The sequence below is a fragment of the Rhinolophus sinicus genome, linkage group LG07, assembly GCF_036562045.2.
Source record: "Rhinolophus sinicus isolate RSC01 linkage group LG07, ASM3656204v1, whole genome shotgun sequence".
In the NCBI taxonomy this organism is placed as follows: Eukaryota; Metazoa; Chordata; class Mammalia; order Chiroptera; family Rhinolophidae; genus Rhinolophus; species Rhinolophus sinicus.
In genome coordinates, this window is record NC_133757.1 from 47,634,364 (window position 1) to 47,657,104 (window position 22,741).

A 22,741-nucleotide genomic window follows, 5' to 3' on the forward strand; every position below is an offset into this window, starting at 1 on the left:
CCGCAGGCTTTCATGGAGCGCAATGGAGGAGAGAAGCTCAGCCCTTGGTTCATAGTGCAAGGGGGACAGGGAAATTAATATGAAATAAAGGGGCGCAGGACCGGGACAGGCTGGTACACCCCAGCGGAACACCGGAATATGGAACAGATGAGGGAACACAACCTCCAACCTGGCTTTGACAGGAAATCCTCCTGGAGGAGGCATGAGGTGGCTGGATGTCCTTTGATCCCTGCCTCAGGGGCCCAAGCAGGTTCTAAGAGGGTCACGGGAGCAGCTAGCTCTCATTCCCACAGGCCTCAGTGCTGGCCAGCCCTGCCTGTCTAGGAACCCGTCGTCCACTCTCCACCCAGGGTGAGGCAGAGGTCTGGATAATGATGTTGACAGCCGCCACCAGGTCCTTGTTCAGGGCACCTGGCACTGCACCCGGCACTGCACCCGGCAGACGGCACCTCACTCACTCACAAGGACCCTCTGTAGGAGGTCTATTGTTCCCATCCGCATCTTAGGATTGGAAACTGAGGCTTAGGCTCACCCATGGTCACATGACCAGTAAGTAGTCAAGCAGAGACGTGAACCCTAACTGTTGGAACCTTACCCACTGCCCCAGGCTGCCTCTTCAGCAGGGACCTGGGAGGTTCGGTCTTTACATCTGTCCTCTTTCTGCTTTCAGGGTCCCATTGGGCTAGACGGCAAACTGGTGAGTAGACCCTCTCGGGCTGTGGGTTCCTCTCCCTTCACTCGGTCCAGGTCACTAACCTGGACCTCTCTTAGTCCTTCTGCAAGGCCCCAACTCCCTGGAAGAAGCTTCAGATAGAATGAACGGTCCTGGCGCAGAAAGGGGCTGCCAGTGCGAAGGGGAGGAGGGGCCATTGGAATGAACGGCCCCTGACCCCCGGGGGCCTCCCCACAGCCGCCAAGCTGGGCTCTCAGCTTCAGGAGCAAGAGCCATGCCTAGAGTTTGGTGATGCCGGGTCCTGTTGGAAGGGAGCTGGGTAGGGAGTGAGGCAAAGAGGCAGCAGGTCAAGAAGGGGGGTGGAGGGCTCAACAGTGAATTCTCAGAGAAGTCTGGTCAGTCGCTCATGCCCTTGCTCCCAGGGCACCTTCTGTGTCTCCCGTTCTCCCAGGGTCTCTCATCCGCACACATGTCCAAGTTCACATGGAGGCTGCTTCCCTGTCCTTCCTTTACTTATTTCAATCCTTTTGACTTGTCCCCAGAGATAAATGTTCATGGAGGAAAGGAGACCTCTCCCCACTCTTAGAAAGGAGTGAGCTGGGGGAGACCTCGACCCTCCAATGCCCTCAGAGATGCCCCCCACAAGTGAAGGCAGTGGGTGCCAAGCTCCACCCACTCTTCTCTCCTCTGAGCAGCTGGCATCTTCTCAGATGAGGGGCCCGGCCCTCATCTGGTCACTCCACCCCTATAGGCCAGAGCTAAGCACAGCGGGGGCGGTCATGTCCATTCATCTCACAGGCCGGCAATGGAGGGAGGAGCCACCTGTGGCAGGCTGATGGGGCTTCTGGGTTGCAAACAGTGTGTCTGACACTCATGCTCTTCTCCCTCCAGGGCCACCCCGGACCAAAAGGGGAGATGGTAAGACACCAGCTTTCCTGTCTTCCTTCTGAGTGGTGGGGGACTGGCCTGGCCCCCATGGGCCACAGCCACGCACTGCCTGGCAAAGGGGGCCAACCGGGACAGCGGGAGTGGCTGTCTGCAGCTATATACAACCCATCCCCCTCAGTCCTCACATCCACTCAGGGAGGTGAGGCTGGCAGGGGGCTTCTCCATATGAGAAATGCGGAAAGGGAGGTCCAGGGAGACTCCACGCTTGGCCAGTGTCCCACAGAGTTAGAGGCTAGCATTCCCTTGGGTCTGAGCTTATATTCAGTGTGCACAGGGGGGGGGGGGGCTAGGGAGCCCACCCACCCTATACTTCCTCTGTGGTCTGCTTTCCTCCTGCCAGCCTTACTCTGGGCTGCCCCAGGACTCCTGGAGCCCAGAGCATCCTGGCAAAAGCACACCGTGGCCCCCACCTTCCTCCTGGCCCCTTCCACCTCTGCAGAGCCTTTGAAAGGAATTTCCTCTCTCGGCAGTCTCCCCCAGGCCACTCCTTCCAGAAGAGAAAGGCCTGTCCTTGTCAGGGGCCATCCACTCCAAGGTAGGGGCCCGTTCTCAGTGGGAATGATGGGCCATTAAGAGTGGATGGGCCAGCTCTGGCTGGAGTGCTGTCCTGTCTCCCCGTGTCCCAGCTCCACTGTGAGGAGCCACCTCCTGTGGACAGGCCTGGGATTTGGGCCAGGTGTGAGAGCCCCAGGGTAGGCTCCTGGTCTCCCCGTCCAGCCAGGCTCTGGGCTCGGGCCTTGTTCCAAGTGCTGTGTGAGGCCGCTCTCCACAAGTGGGGCATTGCCAGGACGCCCGAGGCCAGAGCCCTGCCCACTGAGGGAGGCAGATAACCTTGTGGGTGGAAAAGGAGACGGAGGAGTGTTGGCTGCGAGGCCTGGGCTCTAGCCCCAGCTCCCCCCGACTTGCCATGGGAACCTTGGCAACTCAGCTCCCTCTGGACCTCAGCCTGTCTGCTTGATTCAGACTCAACTAACATTTAGTGAGGGCTTTCCGTTTGGTGGGCCTGGGACTAAGGGCTGCACATATATCATCTCACTTCGTCCTCACAGCACCCTGGGCTCTGGGTCCTGTCAGTGGCCCCTTTGACAGCTGTGGAAAGGGAAGCTATGAGAGGCTAATTTGCCCGAAGTCACACTGTGAGGGAGCGTCCAAAACAAGATCCAAATCAGTTCTCGATGCCATCCCTCCGCATTTTATTTCCTTTCTCTCTCCTTATTTCCTTGTCTCCTTCCTTCCTTTAACACATTTTTATTCAGTATCTGCACTATGCTGGGCACTGTGCCAGGTGCTAGGGATACAGAGGTAAGGGAGGCTCTGTCCTTGCCATCCTGGAGCTCACCGTGTAGAGGGGGAGACACACCTTTAAATAATCATCAACAATCACCGAATTGCCTTTGCAATCAGTGCTACGAAAAGGCAGGAACTGTTACCCTGAGAAACGTTGGTGTTACAGTCACCCACACTGAGGGTCAGAGAGGTGTTGCTGAGAAAGAGATTTGAACTGGGGCCTGAGGAATGAGTATTGAACTAAGGTAAAAGGGAATGGAAAGGAGCCTCTGGACATGTGAGAATAGCATGTGCAAAGGCCCTGGGGCAGGAAAGATCTTTAAATATCCACAGAACTGGAAGAAGGGCAGTGAGGCACTGGAGGCAGTAGATGGTAGAGCTGGCGTTGGAATCCAGGTCCCCCGGCCAGCTTTCCTCTCCATCCCAGCCACCTCCACTGCAAAAGCATTTCTTGTTTCCACTACCCTGTTCCTACGTGTGCTGTGCAAATGGATGAAGTAATGGAGACCCAGGCAGGAATAAACTCCCATGCTGCCATTGCAGTAGAGGCGTAAGGCACTTGGATACCCCAAGTTTGGGGTGCTTACCCCCTCCGCCCCCTTCCTGTGTCCTGATGCTACCAGATAGTCTGGGCATCCAGAAGTAATAACAATGGTCACCAACTAGCCCGGATCTGTAATCCTCATAATGACTTATTATTCCCACTCTACAAGAGGGGAGATAGAGGCACAGAGAGATTAAGTATATTGCTTGAGGCTACACAGCCCGTAAATATCAGAGCAGGGATTAAGACCCACGTGGTGAGATCTTACCCCTTCACCACATCTTCTATCTGCTGCCAGGGCTCTTTGTCTTGAAGGAAAGGAACCCTTCTTTGGGGCTCCTGTTCCTGCCATCTCTGCCCACTCCATTTGACTACCCAGGAGGCCTCCCTGTCTGTTCAGGGGTCAGAGCTAACTCAGGTGGGAATCGTGGGGCGGTCCCATCTCCCATTAGCCGCCATCAGTGTGATAGATGCCCTGTCTGCTGGATAGTCATCCATCAAACTCCGACAGGCCACAGAGCCCTTTAGGCTCCTGTTCGGTTTGGCACGAGAACCCCAAGCTATTAATTCAACACACTCTCTGGTCTAATTATCTTGGCCTGGTTATCACCTGTCCATCTCCTCCTCACCTCTCTCCCCAAATAGTTTTCCCTCTGCTAAGTGTCCAACATGGGGGGCTGGGGCTCATCCTCATGAGCTTAACCTGTGTCCTCACCTGTCAAAAGGGTCACCTTTGCCGCTCATACCTCACAGTAGCCCTGAGAACCTGATGTAAGGTGTAGCCCGGATTGGAGTCCCACAAGTGCTAAGAAGAGTCGGGACTCTGAATTCACTACTTATCTTACCACTCACAGGCTGTCCTAAAGGGGGGGGGGGGTTGACACCAAGGGCTTAGAACATTGCCTGGCACACAGGAAGTACGACGAGTGCCTTAGCCAGCATGTCACCCATGACCTGCCTCCGAGAGGCAGCTGCTATTCAGCGAGAGCTAATTGATGCCATGTGTTGTTGAACCTTGAAATATTTAAGAGAAACTTGAAATCCAGGTTTTTGTGCGCTCTCTTCACTTTTAAATGTTGTCAATTAACTGGAATAAACTATGCAGGGTCAACCAAATGCCGCTGGGGACCATGATTGTCCCCCGGGCCACCGTTTGGGACGCCTGGACTCACAGCTCTGTCTGTGCAGGCCTGAACCTTTGTTTCCTTCTTCACCCCCGGGCCTCCCTCTCTCATCCAGCTCCTTTCTCTCTCTGGAGAGAGGGAGGCCTGGTCACCTGCCAGATGCATCGTATTCTGCTGAACTTGATACTAAACACTTGGTCGGCACAAGGGCTGGGTACCACATGGACTGTCCCAAAGGCCACTTGTCCCCTCCCGTGTAACTCCTGGGACTTTTCCAGTTTGGTGGTTAGTCCAGTTGGACAGTTGGGGGCTAGAGAAGGCTCTTCTCCCACCCAGAAGGGTATATCCCTGGGTATCCTGGGTTCTTCAAGCTCCAAAGAGACTGGTCCAGCAGGTGGGCCTCACAGGCCCTCAGCGTGGTAGCTGGAAGGGACCTCAGTCCCCAGAGACTGGGGCACTGCCTGTGGCTGTAGCCATGTCTTCTAGCAGCCCTGCCCCCCAAGGTCCAGCCCAGATCAGCGTGAGGCAGAGTGGAAACAGCTGGGCCCTCATGGCCAGACAAAGCTGGGCTCACGTCCCAGTGCCACCCCTTGCTGAGCCTCGTCTCCTCACCTTGTATAGGAGATGGAGCGCCCATCTCCTGGGCGAGTGCGGGTGTGAGCTCAACACCTCTGAAAGCCTGCCTCACAGTGGGTCCTCAAAATGGAGGCGCGTGTCCTCCCCTCTTCCCTTCAACAGCAGCCTCAGCTCAGGCGCCTGAGAGAGCCAGCTGGACACTGTGTCCTCCTCAGCCAACACAGGTCCACCCTGAACCCGGGCTCCTTTCTCAACCCGGCAAACTTGACAAGCCCTCCTGGAAAGAAACCCCAAGGTCTCTTACATTCCTCCAAGGGGCCCAGGACATGACTTAAGTCACCAACTTCCTGCTTCCTCTCTTTCGCCCAAAGTTTCTCCAAAGCTGTGAGAAGATAGGGATGAGGCAGGCCATTCACAGTGGCAGAGCCCTGCCAGAGCTGTAAATGCAGGTGGAGGAACGAATGAAGGATGGCATCTGTTCTTCATCTCAGCCGTGGAGGGTGGGCAGGGCATAGCTAGTCACGCCCACTGATGGATGAAGCTGAGACATGGTATATAGGCCATACCCCCTGGAATGTCTCAGACGCAGACATGGGTGGCGGAGCGCAACCTGTGGGACCCTGGGCATTCCGAAAAACGCCTGGAAGCCCAGATTCTAGCACAAGCCCCACCTAGGGCTGCCTGTCTGACCCGCCTGCTTTCTGTGCACCCACTGACCTGTGTGTGTTTCCTCCCACAGGGCCTGATGGGTCCCCGAGGACAGCCGGTTGGTACCTCGTCCCAATGTTCCCCAGCGAAGAGGCTTCGGGCTGCTGTGTCCTCAGCGTCAGTTTCTAACTCTCTCATTTCCATCTCTTTGTAGGGACCTCCAGGACAAAAAGGAGAAAAGGTAAGCCGGATGGAGGTTTTCTAGAATTTTCATCTCAGGAAACAGCCCCCCCCCCCCCCCAATAGGTAGAAAGGGGTCCAAAGTAGTTATTTTCAAACTTTACTTCTTATCAGCAGAATCAGGGCGTCCACCATGGCACCGAGGTATATGAGAGAGAAAAGGGAAGCTGCTCTGTGTCGTTTTCTGTTCTTGGGGAGGGAGGTGGGCGGCTGCACGGCCTGGAGCCTCACCCTCCTCAGCCTCTTTCTCAGCCCCTCCCGCCTGCCACCCCCACCGCTTTCCATGAGCCTCTAGGATTTTGAGGTGTCAGTGTGTAAACCACAGGCCTGACCCCCACTCCATCTCCTTGAATATCTGATGGAGACAGCGGGGCTTGCCCCTGGGCGGGTAATACAGGGACCTGCACCCCCAGCTCAGAGGTGTCTCCGAGGACCCTGTTACCCACAACCTGCCTCGCTGTCTGCTGTTCCCACCCAGGCTTCCTGTTCAGGGCCGTTGGGTGGACCACCCAGAGGGTCATCCTTTCTGGAAGATGCCTCCAGCCAGGCATGGAGCGTAACTCCTGACAGTGCAGTCATGGCACGTGGGACAGGGCGGCAGTCCTGCCCCAGGCTCCATGGGGCCCCTTGCACACAGGCCCTGGGGCTTCTCCCCTGCTGCCAGCCAGGGGTGAGGGAGGGAGTTCGTTCTCCTGCCTCGGATGCTCCGTCCAGTACCAGAGCAGGGCTGGTGGGTAATGAGTGTGTGCGGTGTGTCCACAAGCCCCGAGTGTATCCCTGAGGCCCCGCCCACCAACAGCCTTCTCTGCCTCACACCTTCTCCTTCCCTCTCTCCCAGGGTCAGTGTGGAGAATACCCACACCGGGTAAGTGAACCCCTAAAACGGATCCATCCTGGGCGCAGCCCCCCAGTTCAGCCTCATCTCCCTGTAGGGGGCACCTACAGAGCTTGGGAACAGGAGCATACAGTCTCCTCTGTGCTCAGCAGCCAGAGCAGGGGCCGTGGGGTGGCGGTGTGTTTGCCCAGCCAGGAGTGTGCCTGGGGGTCGGTCTGTGTGTTTGTGCAGAGCCGGTCTCTAGCGCTCATGTTCCCCTTCACCCTCTGCCCCCATGCGTGTCTTCTCATATCTGCCCTGTGCTGGCTGGGCTGGGAGTCTCCCAGCAGGTGTGTATCTGGAAGTCTGTGTGCCGGTTGTACCTCACCTTCTCTATAAGGCCGTGTGGTGTGTGTGTGTGTGTGTGTGTGTGTGTGTGTGTGTGTGTGTGTGAGAGAGAGAGAGAGAGAGAGACTGTGGGTGCATGTCTGGCTGCCTTCCCTGGCTGCATCAGAGGGACTTTTGGGTTAGTCATTGTTTCAGATGACCAGATGGCCCAACCTCAATGGTGGGACATAATTGGGGACGGACTATATCAATTCAAGGGTAAAATCTCTGCTTTGCCTCTTGAAGAAGAGGACACTCTTTCCAAACAGGGTGGGGGATTTCAGGGCTGGGATGGCCTCCCGGTCCTCCCAACCCCCACCAGCTCCCTCCTTTCCTGGCTCTACCCCAGAGGACAGAGCCCAAAAACTGTAGTCATCCTATTAAGAACCTGTAAACGATCTGCCAACAGCAGAGCCATTCTTGGCACAGGGAGGGCAAAGGTGTGCACTGCTTCCTGCAGTGAGAGACCCCTGAGGCGGGACCAGGAAAATACCCCGTTTTGTGGATCGGCCTTCCCCCTCTTAGACCTGGGCATGAGGAGTAGGGAGGGCCGGCATCATTAGGGGTCCATCCCTTGTCATGGGCCTCATTTTACCCAAAAACACACACAGTGTGGCTCGCTGTCCACCCACCCCTGCCAGGTAGGGAGATTAAACACAAGCCAGGCTTAGAGTCCACTGAGTTGCGGAAGGCCACCAGAAGGGTCTTGCTAGCAGGGTTCAGCCAATCCAACTCTGACCCCTGGGTTCCTGGGCCAGGGTGAGGACTCGGGGAGCCTTGAACATGAGTAACTGGAGGGGGTTGAGACCCAGGCTAGACTGGGCCTAGACAGGGGCACAGGCCGGCAGCAGTGTAGACCCAGCCAGCCTGTCAGTGGCATGTGCTCCAAAGATGCAGGGGCCCTGGTGTTCCGGCCAGCCTGATCCTGATACAATAATAGAAGGTCAGCTGTGTTTATTTGAAACGATGGCCTCACAGGATTGTTATGCTGCCCGAAAGACAGACAGCATGCCCCAGCACAAAAGACAACACAATTGCAGATGCTTTGGCAGTGTCCTCGGTCCTGAGTGAATGCATGAGGCTGGTGGGAGGGGGGGCCTTCGGCCCCTCAGCCCAACACGAGAAGAGGGAGAGGGCAGGGTTAGAAGGCTCCAGAAGCACCTTGGCCACAGGGTGCAGCAAAACATGGCTTTATGCCCATGGCAGGGTGGGGGACAAGTCAGGCAGGGGTGAGAGCATATTTGGGGACCCAGCTGGTCGGCAGGGCAAGGCAGCTGGCACCCTCTGTTTATTTGGAAGTGAGTAGGAAAGCAGGGGGCTCCTAGGGCAAGTGGTCTGTTGGCTTTCTGAGGGGTCTGCGGTCGTGCTGGGGTGGCATTCCTCCGGGTCCACAAGATACCAAGCGATACAGCCTGGTCCCTGCCTCTGCTCCAGCGTGAAGCACCCCCAAGAGGGGGAGGGGGGAATGGAGCCCCTGGGACGGGGAGCAGGGGAGCTGGTGTCTGTGGGCTCTGACATTCACTCTCCCTGTTGCCCTATCTCTGCCACTTCCATTCCCCTCCCACACCAGGAATATCTAAGCAGCACTCTAGCAGCTCTGCGCTCCAACCAGATAATTACCCTGAAGGTTTGTAGGTTGTGGAGGGTCTCCTGGCCCTGCTCTGCTGAGAGGCACCCTGGACACAGAGCCCAACATTGCATGTTCTCAGGCCTCTAGTGGGAGGGAGTGGGGCTCTCGGTGCAGTGGCTCCCCATGAAGGTGACAACGACCTGGAAGGGCTATGATTGGGCCCCTGGAGTCCCCAGCTGGGCACATTCTCAGCCCAGGTGGCCCCTGGTTCTTAACACTCACCCCAAGGGGCTCATGTGAGTTAAAATACTTTCAAAAATAAGCGGTTGATTATCTGCCATCTTTGTTTTCGCATGGATTCTAACTGCTTCCTAAAGCGATGGGGTGCTCAGCTTCCATGGGTAGAGAGAGTCTGGAAGCAGCAAGAATTTCCAGACATGAAAATCACATTTGACAATGTGATTGTAAGTTGCTTCCACCCAACAAGTCGTTGGACATGTCAGAGACTTCTTGGCCCAGCCTCTGTTTGCCAAGCCCCCCAGCCCCAGGGTGAGCCCTCACTAGCACTTAGCTTGTGCCCACATTGGCCACACCCTCCGCCGGCTCAGCCCGGGGGCGCCGGCTTGGCACTGCCCTTGACCACCTCCCGGGATTCGCTGACACCAGCCTTTCTCATTCAACCAAAAAAAGAAACCAGAGGTCTCCACACACCAGCCTGGTTTCAAGTACCAATTTAGCTGGTCCTGTGGCTCCCTACGTAGCCAAAGCCGCCGAGTCGGCTGCCCCAGCTCAGCGGCCTCTGTCCACAATCAGGGGTGGGCGTGGCCGGCGGTGCGATGCTGCGCCATGTGTCAGGCGGCCTCTTCAGCCCAGCACAGCCACGGAGAGCAGGTCCAGCCAAGGAGGGCCAGGCTCCCAGTCAGGGGGTGCTGCTGGCCAACCCTGGAAGGGCCACTCCTCCTTCCGGGGATGGCGTACCATCCAAGGGCAAGCTCAGCACTGCACCCCACAAGCTGCAAGAGTGCCCCGTCCCCACCTCCCCTCCCTGTGCCTCACGCTCGCTAATCTCTCTTCTCTCTTCCTCTCCTCCGCTCCCTCTTGGCCACCCTGCCTTCCTGGCGACTTTTCGGCATCCTCCTGAACACCTGCGATCTTTGGCCTTTGCCCTCTGGCCTTCCAACTCATCTTTCTCCTCAGCTGCTGCCTCTCCTCAATTCAGTGCGACTGGCTCCACCCCCAGTCATAAAAAGGCGGACCTTCCAGGTAGACCCTCTTCCCTTTGCCCAGACCTTGCACACGCACGTGTGGCTTCCCCAGCGGCTTGCCAAGTCTCTGGGCCCTGACAGGCCAGCGGGGGCTGTAGACGAAGCCAGAACCTCACTCTGCTTTGGTTAAATTAGACAGAAATGGACCCATGAATGCCATATACATGGAAATACACAACACCCAGAGCCAGCAGACCCACAACTGCCCCCATACCATTACTACATATAACAGCCACCACCAACAGCCGTTACTGGGTGCCAACCACTGCATTACACATTTTATAGGCCTGATTTCATCTAATTCTCTCAACAGTTTTATGAATTAGGCATGGTCAGCCTTATTTCACTGATGAGGCAATCAAGGCTCAGAGATGTTAAGTAAGTTGTCCAAGGTCACACAGTAAATTGCAGAGCACCCAGGTTCTCTGCCTCTTACTAGCTGTGTGATTTGGGGCAAGTTACTTAACCTCTCTGTGCCTCAGCTTTCTCATTTGTAAAATAAGGATAATAACATTTCCTACTGCATAGGGTTATTGTGTATGCAAAGCACTTGGAATAGTTACTGGCAGAGTTTAAGAGCTAATTGAGGGTCAGAGAGAAGTGAATTTGTGTCCAAGGTCACCCAAACAGCAAGAGGCAGAATGGGAACTGGCAGCCAGGTCTTCAGCTCCCACACCCATGGTTCTCAATTGGGCCTACACCCTTTATATTTAGAAATGCAGATTGTTTAGCATCTGGTCATCTGTAACCTGAGTTTGAGGAGTGAGGACATGTACAGAGGGAATGTAGCCCACAGCCAACAGGTGTAAGCACTGTGAGCTCCTGCTTCCTTCTTTCTTCCTGACCCAAGGAGGCTGGGATAGGACCAGATCACAAAGAACAAGAGGCCTTAGACTCAGGGATCAGGCAATGGTAGTGCAGCTTGATTCCAGGCCAGGCCCCCGGGGTTCCGCTCATGCCTGTAGCCTTCCTGACACTACCTTGGGGGCACCCCCAAGGCCAGAGGGATCCTGGAAACGGCAGGGCTCAGGACGCAGTCTGAAAGCCTGACAGCAGGACCTGGAGCCACCATCTGGCCTGACTCAGGAGTCAGGAGCCCAGGGCCCTGCCTGGATGTCAGGCACCTGATTGAACAGGCTGAAAAGAATCACTCCAATTAACAGCTAAAAATACAGAGGGACACGTGATGTGTGTGCTACCCGAGCCTGTATATCCCATGACACCAGCCAACTCCTCGAGAGTCTCCGTGTGCTCCGAGCACATGGCTCTTCAGGGGGCCCACTGGCAGCTCTGAGAGGGACCAGGCCCTCCCCACTGTCACCCACCCCACTGTCACCCTCCCCTACCCATGCCAGACCCCATTCCAGGAGAGCCAAGTCCTTGCTTTCAGAGCAGCCATTCACCCCAACCCCTAGCAGCCACCTCCTGGCTTAGTTGTATCAGCGACCATTTGCTGAGCCCTCGCTGGGTTCCAGGCACTCGCGTAAGAATTCTGCGTGGATTATCTCATGGAACCGCACACCAGCCACCCAGCGGTGGGGGTGCCATCATCATCATCATCCCCACCTTACAGATGAAGAAACTGAGAGGGGCCCAGGCATGTTACTGCCTCCCTTTTCAAGAGCAAGGGGTGGGTGAGCCAGAACCTTCTGTGCTGCCCTGACCTGGTTTGCAAAGTAGAGAGAGAAGAATAGGGGCCCCTATTCGTTCTGCTGCAGCTTCTGCCTGGAGAATAAGGTTTTTATGCTGTCAGCCATCGTGGGACATAAAAGGGCTTGTCCATTTCCTATTAATAAACCAATACTGATTTTACAGGCTCTGTAAGGCGCTTACACACTGGGTCTAACATTAGTTGAAGGAGGAAACTTTGTAAGAGATATGATGTGCTTAGCAGATGGTGTTGGAGGTTACTTCTCAAGTGCAGAAAGTTGGATGGTGAGCAATTTTGCTGGGGGCTTATTTGGAATAAATAGGAACACTTTCGAGTTTTGAGTTGGGTCCCCTAAATTCTCCATGTGACTTCAGTCAGGGAACTTAACTTACCTGAGCCTCAATTTTCTCTTCTGTAAAATGGGAGTTATGACCAATTTCTATACCTGTCTCCTCCTCCAATGGACACTCTGAGCCCTCAAGTGGCTTTTCATGGGGTGTGGCAGGATGAAGCTCAGGCTGCAGAGTGACTGCGGGGTGCCATCTGCCCTATCGTGTCCCAGCCAAGAGATGGTTCAAACAAATGCTGCTAAAATCTTACAGTTCTCATTCTGAGGTTGTGCACTCCTACTGTTTCCCCGAAAATAAGACCTAGCAATCGGCTCTAATGTGTCTTTTGGAGCAAAAATTAATATAAGACCCAGTATTATATTATATTACATTATATTATATTATATTTATTATATTATATTAATTATACCCGGATAGTAAAATAAGACTGGGTCTGATACTAATTTTTGCTCCAAAAGATGCATCAGAGCTGATTGTCTGGCTAGGTCTTATTTTAGGGGAAACACGGTATTTAGAAACATCATTTCCATTTGCAGCACATCATCAGCTCCTGTTTCACAGGGAAACAGAAATGTCATAGAGGCCTGCTGAGACCACCCTGAGCAGGATGGGCTGGCCTCGGACTTCCGGTTGCCTGTGTCCCCTGCATCCCAGCCTGGAGCTCTCACACCTGCCAGGCTGTTTTGTATTCATCTGTCTGCAGGGATGGCTCCCTTATCACAAGAGCTGATCCCAGATCATCCCTGGAGAGGTCACTTGGAAAACAACATAATGGCTTCAGGGTCTAAATCTAGGATGACCCTGAATGGCCCTCAGCCCGCAGATCTGGGTCACATGGACCAGACTCTCTCCTCCTCCTGAGGGAACACGATGCCGCCCCTGCGTTTAGGCCCTCAGTCCATCCTGGGCACAGGCACTGTGGGTAACAAATGCCGGGCTCAGAGCAGCGGCTGAGGAGCAGGGGCAGGACAAAAGGATAATAACAGTGGCCTCATACAGGCATAAAGCACTTACAGTTTCAAAATTCAACCAAGCTAAGGGTTTCAAATTCATTGTCCACTGAGGCCAGGCACAGATGACATAAGTGACAAGCAGGCTGCACAAAGGAAGGATAGGGAGGGTAGGGACCGAGACAACTGGAGAACTCATGCCCTGCCTGATGGGGGCGCCACTCCCAGACCTACATGCTAATTGCCCCCAAGAATGCGAGCCTAGCTGCCAGGGCTCCCAGTTTTTCCCCAGACGCCATCAATCCAAAACTTAAAATCTCTTGCCCAGTCATTTAATAAGCCAAACAAAACCCTTTGACCTCTGACCCCAGGATCTCATTGGACGTGCTGGGCCAGATAATCAGAGATGGCAAAACGCTGAGATAGAAAAGGAGGCGCTGCTGTTCTCATTCGGTAGCTCAGAGGCCAGGGCTTAGACAGAGGATGTGACTTGCCAGTCGGAGGGGGCAGAGGCGGGCCCAGGTCTCAGAGCACCTGGGCTGGGCTCTGGCCCTCCTACCAGGCTGGGAGCAAACCTTCGGGGCCCAGGGTCACCTCACTCACTCCTCTGCCTCTGCCACCCGCAGCCGGGCTCTTACCCTGGGGACCAGGGCTCGTACAGCAAGTCCTCTCTGGAAGCCCCCTCCTGGGGCCACTGCCTTGGCCGTCTCCTCGCTGCCCCAGCCCCTGCATGTAGTCACCACCGTCACGCCACCACCGCCTCCCACCAGAGCCCACGCAGGGCCTTCACTGGCTGCATGGCACTGGGGCGGGAACTGCGCCACAGCCCGGGGGTCTCTGCCTAACACTTGTTTCCACAAACCTCAGGGTGAACAGGGCCAGGCTGGCATCCAAGGCCCACCAGGGCCACCAGGCCCCCCTGGACCAAGTGGACCTCTGGGGCACCCAGGACTTCCGGGGCCCATGGGGCCACCCGTAAGTATCCCCTTCCTCGCTCCACCACCTCCCCTCCTAAGATTTGTTTCAAGAATACTCTGGAAGCATCCAAACGTGGCCTAACCAATGAGAGCCTGGGTCCCCGCCGAATGGCCGAAGCACCTTTGCATAGCCATTGGACACGGGTGGCCCATGCAAGGAGCTGCCCGTCCCTGTGGTACTCACCTGTTGCGCTCTGGTTCTGAAAACACGCCCCCAGGGTCCGTGGCCTCCACTCCAGTCATTGCCTTCCAGGGAGGAAATCACTAACAGGCTGCTCTTTTCCCAGTCACAGCAGAAAGGAAAAGAATTCCCTGGGCCACCTTTGATGGCTGTCCTCTGACTCCTGGGCTTAGCAAAACCTGAATTGAGGCCACTGAGTTCTGAAGGAGGTAGCAGGGGGGTATCTAACTAGCTGGCACCCCTAACAAACATGCCTGTTCTGGTGTGTGCAGGTTTCACACTCCTAAGCCACATTCCAGCTGAGCTGGATGCCTGGTCCACCATGGGGACCCTGCATGGAGCCTGAGGCTTGGCAGGGACCACTGCTGAGAGGGGCCCAGGGAGGTCAACAGGCAGCCCCCTCCAGGCAAGACCACATGCAGGTGACCATTCAAGCCCAGTGGTCACCAAGTCACCCATTTTCAAGCCCTAGCCAAGACTTGACTCTTTCTCAGCCCAATTTAGTGGAAGAAAAGTACCAGCACAGGAGAATAACTCGCCTGGCACCTGGGCTTTGGAGAAAATAGGTTCTCTACCCAAAGCTAAGACATGTCATATGTTACTGGAAGGGTAAGGTTAAGGACAAAGTCTGTTTAACAATGTTTTTCCCACGTGGCTAAAAGCAAATAAATAAAAAACCTATTTTTCTTTCTTATGACAAAAGCATCATACATTCATTGTGAAAATTTTGGAATATAGACAAAGAAAAATTTTAAATGGTCTCTGTTTCCATATCCAGAGTTCACCATCACTAAGGTTTTGGAGGGTCCTTCTATTTTTCTCCTTAGACATAGCTGTTCCTACCCATTTCCAGGTCAATAATGTTCCAAATAATACGACAGTTTGTATCCTGTTACTTTTCCATTTATCATCGTAAACAATGCCCTTTCCTACGTCAGCGTCTCCCATGACATGGCTCTTAGGGCTGCTGGGCCTATTGATAAGATAGTTAATGAGTTCCCTTCTGTGATCTATATCCTGGAACGTAAATGTCCGCACATCTCTGATTGTGTTGCCCTGGAATAGATTCCAAGAAGTGGAATTGCTAGGTTACGCTGTACCTGCCAAACAGCCCTCGATGAGCACAACCACATTTCCAGGTCACGCCGTTTCACATCTGCACCCCTCGGCTGGGCGACAGCTCCGGCCGACCGGCACCCAGCTTGCCTGGAGGCTGGCATAGCAGTGTGAAACCTAGCTTGCTGGGGGTCTTGGCTCTCCTGCCCAGCTTGAGCCCCACAACAGATTTTAAATATTTCCATGACTTCTCCTAAGACCCCCAAGGAGGGAGATTAGTCTTCCTTCCATGGGTTTCTAGATGGGAAAATGGAAAACCTGAAAGGAAGTGAAATTGTGGGAATTGAACCAAACCAAGCTGAGAAAACCAAAAAAGTGCTCAAAATTCGCTTTGCTGACCTCCCTCCGCCAAACACATTGGGCTCCCACTCACTGAATCCAAGCCAGGTGGTTTTCTTTGTTAGGTTTTTTTTTATAAAGAAAAAAACCCAGAAAGTGTGATTTTAAACCAATTGAAACAGACCAGACTCAGTCATCATGGTTTCCTGCAGCCCGTGTCTGCCATCCGGACCCACTCCCACAGCCGCACTGGAGCCAGCCTTCCCTTGTCTCTCCCTTGGGCTCCCGCAGGCCCTGGGCCCACACCACCTCCCCACTGCTGGCTGCCATGGTCACAGCAGCCCAGGGAAGGACACAGAGGGTTTCTCCACAGCCTGGCAGGGTCAAAGGCAAAACCAAGGCTCTACTGGGCAAGGTTGGCTTTCCAGGGAGGGGTCCCAATTAAGAAGTGGGCGGGTGGGGATCTGGACCAAACCACACTGTCAATTTAACAGGATGCCGCTGACCTATTTTCTAATGGGCGACTGCAGAGGAGATGCCCACGGCGCCCACGTGGCTCCAGAGAGGGATCTAGCCTGTTGTCCCCACGTGCCCTCAGCAGGTTTCAGATACCTTCCCAGGGTCCCCTCTAGTCCACCATGTCTAAAACCCGTGATAGCTATTCAAACACTGCTCTACCCCTGGTCTCCACTGTAATCATGACGAATCTCCACTGTTTACCAGTGGAACCCATGTCCACTTACCTGTCTCTTGCTTCCACAGGGCTTTCCTGGGCCTCCTGGACCAAAGGTGAGGGCTCTTGTGGGTAATGCACTGAGTGGGTGGGAGAGTTTCCTGCAGGACGAGGGAGGCAGCACTGAAGAGTGCTGAGTGAGGAGCAGAGAGGGGTCTCAGCTGAGAGATGGGTCACACTTGGCTCACTTCCAAAACACCGCCCTCCTCTGGGGAATTCATGACGTCTCACAAGGATCTCACTTTTGTGTGCTCAGCCCAGCAAGTCCTATGGCTGGTATGGAAGGGGTGGTTGTGCCTCCAAGGAGCTGATACTCTAGCTGGAAACTCAAGGTTGATGCCCGGGACACTGCCACCACATCCCAATAAGAGTGTTTCCTAACGGGTCAGAACTGGAAGGGACCTTCAGGGTCATCTGGTCTCTTGTGAAACCCCACCTGGAAGCCCACGATGTCAAACAGACTCTCCCTTTGAAGCTGGGGACCCTCGGGCTCTAGAGACGAGGTGACAAAGCCAAACCATGTTACAAATATGGAAGCTGAGGGCCCTGGGGCCACGTGACTGGTCCACATTGACAGAGAATGAGTGGTGGAACCAAAACTGAAACTCGGGTCTCCCACCAAGTTGACCCTTCCCACCAGCCGTCTGCCTGTGCAAGGCGGGGACTTGTTCTGAAGAGTAGAGCAGCCTCTGTTACTGTTACAAGGATGGCTGGGGTGGCGGTTGGAAGGATTCAGTCATGGGAGGAAGAGGGATGGGAATGTGAGGGAAGAGAGCAAGCTGAGGTTTGGCGTTGGGAAAACCCCTCTAATGGTCTTCTCTTTGTTTTCCCAGGGAGACCCGGGGATCCAGGGCTACCATGGCCGGAAGGTAAGAAGGAGGGGGAGGGGAGAGGGAGGAGAGGGCCCCACCCCCCAGTGGTAACCCAAGTGGGGCCTCACCATAGTGCACACAGGGTCCAGACTTGGTCGTGTACACACACCTTTACACACACACTCACTCAGCATGAGCCTCATAATGCTTGTGATGTTGGCTGGACAGGGGTTCATGTCTCCACTTGGGGAAGGAGGAGGCCCAGGGGGAGCAGGACCTTGTGCAAATCAGCGGCCCAGCTGGACCTCAGCCCCAGAAGGGTAACCCCCGCCAACCTAGGCGGCCATGTCTACAGCAAGGTTCTCATTGCCCCCCACCCCCACTAAGGGCCTGGTAAGTGGGAGCCAGGCAGAGCTCCGTGTTGAGCATGGTAGGGGCAGTGAGGGGAGGGGTAAGTCCCTCCCTGGCAGCTCACAGGCCAGAGAGACGGGATTCCTACACAAATAACCCTGGTGAAAGCAAGCTGTGCTAACTGCTACCATCACAAAGCACTATGTGAATACAGCGGGGTGGAGAGATTAATTCTAGGTTGGCAAGAGTTTGGGAAGTCTTCTGGGAGAAGACAGTCTATAAACTCAGTCTCAGTGAATGGGTAGGTGTATCAGTTATCTAGTGCCGTGTAACAAACTATCCCAAACTTACGGGCTTAAAATGACAATTTATTTCTCATGATTCTGTGGATTGGTCATCTGGGAATTCCACCAGTCTCCCCTGGGCTCACTCATGCAGTCGCATTGGATGATAGATGATGATGGGTAGAAAGGCCAGAGGGGCCAAGACAGCCCCTCCACATGTTTGGTGATTGATGCTGGCTGTGGGTTGGGTGTCTCTGTTCTCCTTCATGCCGCCTCTTGGCCCCGATAGACCACACAGCTTTCCTTATAGCATGGGAGGCCCAACGCAGTGTTCAAAATGGACAAGTCCCCGTGTGCGTGTATCATGTTTTCTGATGTCCTATTGGTCAAAGCAAGTCACGTGGCCAAGTCATTCGGGTCAGTGGGGTTGCAGGGAGGGGACTTAGCCTCTATTTCTTCTTCTTGTGGGAAGAGTAGCAAAACATTTGTGGCCATTTTTTAATTCACCACTGTGGTCCTTCAACCAGCAAATTTCAAGGGAAATGGCATTTTAGACAGGGAAACAATTTGAGCCAAAGCCCAGAGGTGGTCATTACAGTAACTATGGTAAGATAAAAATAATCTTAACAAAAGTCACCACTTACTGAATGCCTACCACGTGCCAGGCTGTCCTTCCACATAACCGGCATTATTTCTGATCCTAAGACCACCCTCTGAGGCAGGTTATTCTCCTACTTACAAATGAGGAAACTGAGGCATGACTCATAAGTGACAGAGCAGGAATTCAAGTACAGGTTGGGGTCTTTCCCATGGTACCACCTGCTGCAAGGAGCCCATCCCGTCCTCCAGACCCCGTCTGGGAAGGCTTGGAGCCTTCCAGAAGAAGAAAAGAAGCAGGAAGAAAAGGAGAAGGAGGGGGAGGGATATTGGAAAGGGAAGAATCACTCTGGAGAAGCACATTCCACGCACTCTGTAATCGGGCAGCTGCCATCACCACATTGTTTTACGGGTGCTTGGTGAGTGAAATGGCGAGACCTGAGAGATCTTTAATTAGTTCTGCATAAACTGAGAAGTTTGTATTGTGTCAGGAAGTGGAAATTATAGCCCCCGCGTTTGCCTCCATCCACTCACACGGATTCACAAAATTTACTGCCTCCTGGTGCAGCGCAGGGTCGGTTTTCCCATTAGCAGCCAGGCCAGCAATCTCAAGCTGCAAAGAAACTGCAGGGGCAGCAGAGGTTTCCCTGGGCTCATGGCGATACCTGCCACTGGAATCTGTGCCATGGCAGGCGTCTGCACTCTCCTGCCAATTACAAGTCTGGTTCATCCAGAAAGGAGCCTGGGAGTCTGTGGTCCTGAGGATGGAGCAAGCTCGGCTTAGGGCTGCAGTGTCGTGATGACAGAGGGCCTGATCCCATGAGTGTGGCAATCCTGGCCTCAGATTGAGGGACGAATCATTCAACCCTAGCTGCATTGGATTTGCAGAGAAAACCAGTGTGGTCCTGCTGACAGAGAAGCAGCTCCTGACCCCTGGAAGCCTGCCCTGGGGTGAGAAGGCTCAGGGCTGCTAGAGAAGGCTCCAGCATGGAAGGAGGAGCACACTTCTTGAGCAGGATTAGAGGTAGCAAGTGCTGATGGGTTCCTAGGAGGGTGGGAACCCCCCCGTCACCAGAGGTATTCAAGTAGAGGCTGGAAACTACGGGTCTGAGATGTGTTAAGAGAAGCTTCTCTATCAGATGGGAGACTGGATTCAAATCCCTTCCAGCTCAGGGAAGCTATGGCTTTCTGGGGACAGAGTTGGTTCTACACCCCCTAGAGAAGAGGACCGCTGGCTTAGAAGGAGTCTTGGTCTCCTTAAGCCTTTGTCCAGGTCTTTCTTCATCCGCATCCAAGTTCGTCAACAAGCATCACTACCTCAGATCTCCCCAGTAACCAAGAAGGCCCTCCTCCCTTGTGCTCGGCTCTTGTTCCTCACGCTTTCTCTCTGCCAGACCAACCCCTCAGACTCCAGAACGGCCCTTCTCCTGGAATCTGCAGGGACTGTGAAGCTGCTAGCTCCCTGCCCCACACGGCCTCCCAGGGTTTCTGGAAGGCTCCTGCTGCCTCCACTTCTCCCAGCCTGTCTTTTCCGTAGATGCTCCTGAAGCCACCAGGTGGTCTCAGCACCCTCATCTCTGTGCTGGGACCCTGGTCCTGTCGTCACCTCAGCCACACCTCCTTTTCCAACAGAGGCCACAGGATATGCACTGGGGACCAATGGCCAGCAGCAGAGGGTCCGCCCCCAAGGACTTGGGGTCAGTCCTCAATATCAGGCAACCCTCAGGAGGCCTCAAGTCCCCTTCCCACTGTGCCAGCCCCACTGGGGCATCTTGACTCCAGTGACCCCTATGCCCAGGCAGAAGTTTGCTTCCCATCAGAACTCTGAGGTGAGAGACTGGTGCCTGAGGGCAAGTGCAGCAACACTTCACATGGCTGGTTTAGCCGAAGTTCTTTCATTCCCCATCCCATTCGGCCCTTATCATGGCCCAGCTCATTCTCTCCATTGCCCAGATGAGCTCAGAGAGGTTAACACTTTGCCCCAGGTTGTACAGCTGGTGAACGATCATGCTAGAATTGGAAGCTAGGTCTCCTGAGTTCTCACCCTGGTGCAGACGTGAATGTTTGCTCAGAGAGATCTCACCCATGGTGTACAGACCACCATCTGGTGTGGTTTTTCTGGGGTGCGGAAGGTTTCCCCCAAGTGTCCTTCCTTTGTCCATCAGTTCTCTCTTTTCCTCTTTCCTTCCCCTCTCTGCTCTCTGCTTGGAGTGAGACGTGAGGAAGAGGCACTGACGTGAGGGGCGACCTGATTACAGGAGCTGAGAGGAGTTTGCGCCCCACCGCAGGGTGGGGAGCCAGTGGCAGGGGGTGGGAACCCCGAGCTGGAACAGGGGCCCTGTGGCTGCCCTGTGTGGTCAGGCTGGGAGGGGGGCCTGTAGGGTAACTGAGGGACCCTCCACATCTGCTTCGATTACTGAATCCCGGCAACTGGACACACATGCCGGGAGGCCTTTCTTTCAGCCCCGGGTGGAATTTAACTCTCAGCAAAGATGTTTCTCAGTGCTGTGCAGTTTGCTAATGATTAGTTCCGTCCACCACCAGCACCACCACCCCAGCAGCTGGACGCAGCCTGGCAGCCTCCCAAAGTCCAGCAGGGCCAGTGGGGCAGGCTTCCCACCAGCTCCTCAGGATCAAAGCCCAGTCAGGCCAGTGGGGCCAGCGCCACTGCCTAGACACTACGAGCATTGTTGTGTACCCATGTGGTACCTATTTGATCCAAATTGATGACATCGATCTACTTCAAATATGTTGCAAAACGCAAAGTGTGTTTAAAACATTACCACCCAGGCTCTCTTTCAAGAGGATTGATGAGTATTGTCAGGCTGTGTGTGGATCACAAACCTGGTGAGAGCTTATCTCTAAGCGCATCGGAGCTGGGCTTCTGTCTCCGCTGTGGGGGTGGGGGGTGCGTTTGATGCATGTGGCGGTCTGGGTGTTAAACCTCCGGGTTTGCATGAAGGACAGTAGCTGAGCACACATTCCCCTCCTGCAGGCTGCGGGCTGTGCGTTTGCAGACCAGAGGAGGCAAGATGTGAGAGCCTTGTGCTACAGCAGCTTATAATGCAGTCCCTCCTCCTGGAGGCTGGGGGGCTTATGAGAAACAGGGAATCTCAGGGGAGGAGGGCCAACGGGCCCTGTGGTGGGATGGCTAGGGCATGGGGAGCAGAAGCACCCACCCAGGGCATCTCAGCCCTCAGGCCTCAGCCAGGCAACCTCTTGTCCTCATCAGTCCTCGGTCCTTCTACAAAAGGGCGTGATCATTCTGATCTGCCAGAGTAAGGGACCGTGTGGGTGGACACACTTCTGTAGAATGAGAGCCAGCATTATTATTGACCTTATGGGGCCTCTTCCACGTGGCAGGCTGTGTAAGAAGCACTTCACATGTGTCATCTCACTAGACCTTTATAATAATCCTGTGAGGTAGGTTTTATTCTTATCTCTGATTGACAGATAAGCAAACCGAGGTTCACAGAGGTGAGTCCCTGATGGTCTACAGCTAGGAAGAGTGAAGCCAGGTCTGTCTGACCCCAAAGCTTTGCTCTACATGATTTCACTACCTGGGTCTTTTGAGCCCTGGGGAAACCCCGTGATTTCTAGGAGGACTTCCCCGCGTCTCCTGCACTAGAAAGAAGAGGTAGGAGTTGAGCTCTTCTCCTTCTTGTGAGAAAAATGTTGTGGCTGGATTCAGGCATTTCTCTGAGCCTCCCAGGCTGTCTGAACAGTACCTGGAGTGTTCACAGCAGAAAGCGTGGGGCACTTGGTGTGTCTTAGCTGAAGAACCAAGGAAGTGGAGTGTTTTGCCCATTGGCACTGATTCCACCTGAAGGATTCCTGCAGGGAGATGGCGTGGTCCCAGGACTTCCAGTAAAGCCGGGAGAAGGCAGCTTGTCTCAGCCCTTCACCACAGCTATTCCTGAAACTTCCCTGCACCCCTCTGGTTCCCAGAGAACCTGAGCAACCCCAGGCTTCTCTCTGGCCCCCATGCAGCACAGAGCTCTGTACAGCTGGAAGCTGTAGACACAGGAGCCTTCTGGTGTGGGGACAGCACTTTCTTTCAAAGCCACAAAATCCCAGTGAGGACAGCCAGACCATTTAAATTAAAGCAGCTCGGGGAGCTGAGACCTGGGCTCCAGATCTGAGGCCCCCTGGGTCCTGACAGGACCCCCGCACTGCCTGTCTACAGCCCCCCAGCCTGTGCTCTCTGGGCCCCGTTTCTCCTGCACTCCCAGATCCCCAGGTTAATTAGAGCTGACTTTGCTTTCTGGAACTGACTACAAAATCAACCGATCTCAAGTCAAGATTATAAGCCAGCCGCCTTTCCAAAGCCTGGGCTTCGATGGGGCGCCTGACCCCGGTAATTCCCCAGATCACTTCCTGCCGG

General features: G+C 54.6%; 1 protein-coding gene across 1 annotated transcript in view; it reads left to right on the top strand.

Annotated features, from left to right (window-relative positions):
- The window catches only part of COL13A1 (collagen type XIII alpha 1 chain), a 144,109-nt gene that overhangs the window by 77,906 nt on the left and 43,462 nt on the right, over nt 1–22,741 (top strand). Inside the window, exons 8-16 of the mRNA XM_074339536.1 lie at nt 671–697; nt 1,565–1,591; nt 5,892–5,918; nt 6,015–6,041; nt 6,879–6,905; nt 8,812–8,868; nt 13,895–14,002; nt 16,343–16,369; nt 17,147–17,182. Of these exons, the coding sequence (XP_074195637.1) occupies nt 671–697; nt 1,565–1,591; nt 5,892–5,918; nt 6,015–6,041; nt 6,879–6,905; nt 8,812–8,868; nt 13,895–14,002; nt 16,343–16,369; nt 17,147–17,182 (363 nt within the window). The remainder of the gene's footprint in view (nt 1–670; nt 698–1,564; nt 1,592–5,891; nt 5,919–6,014; nt 6,042–6,878; nt 6,906–8,811; nt 8,869–13,894; nt 14,003–16,342; nt 16,370–17,146; nt 17,183–22,741) is intronic.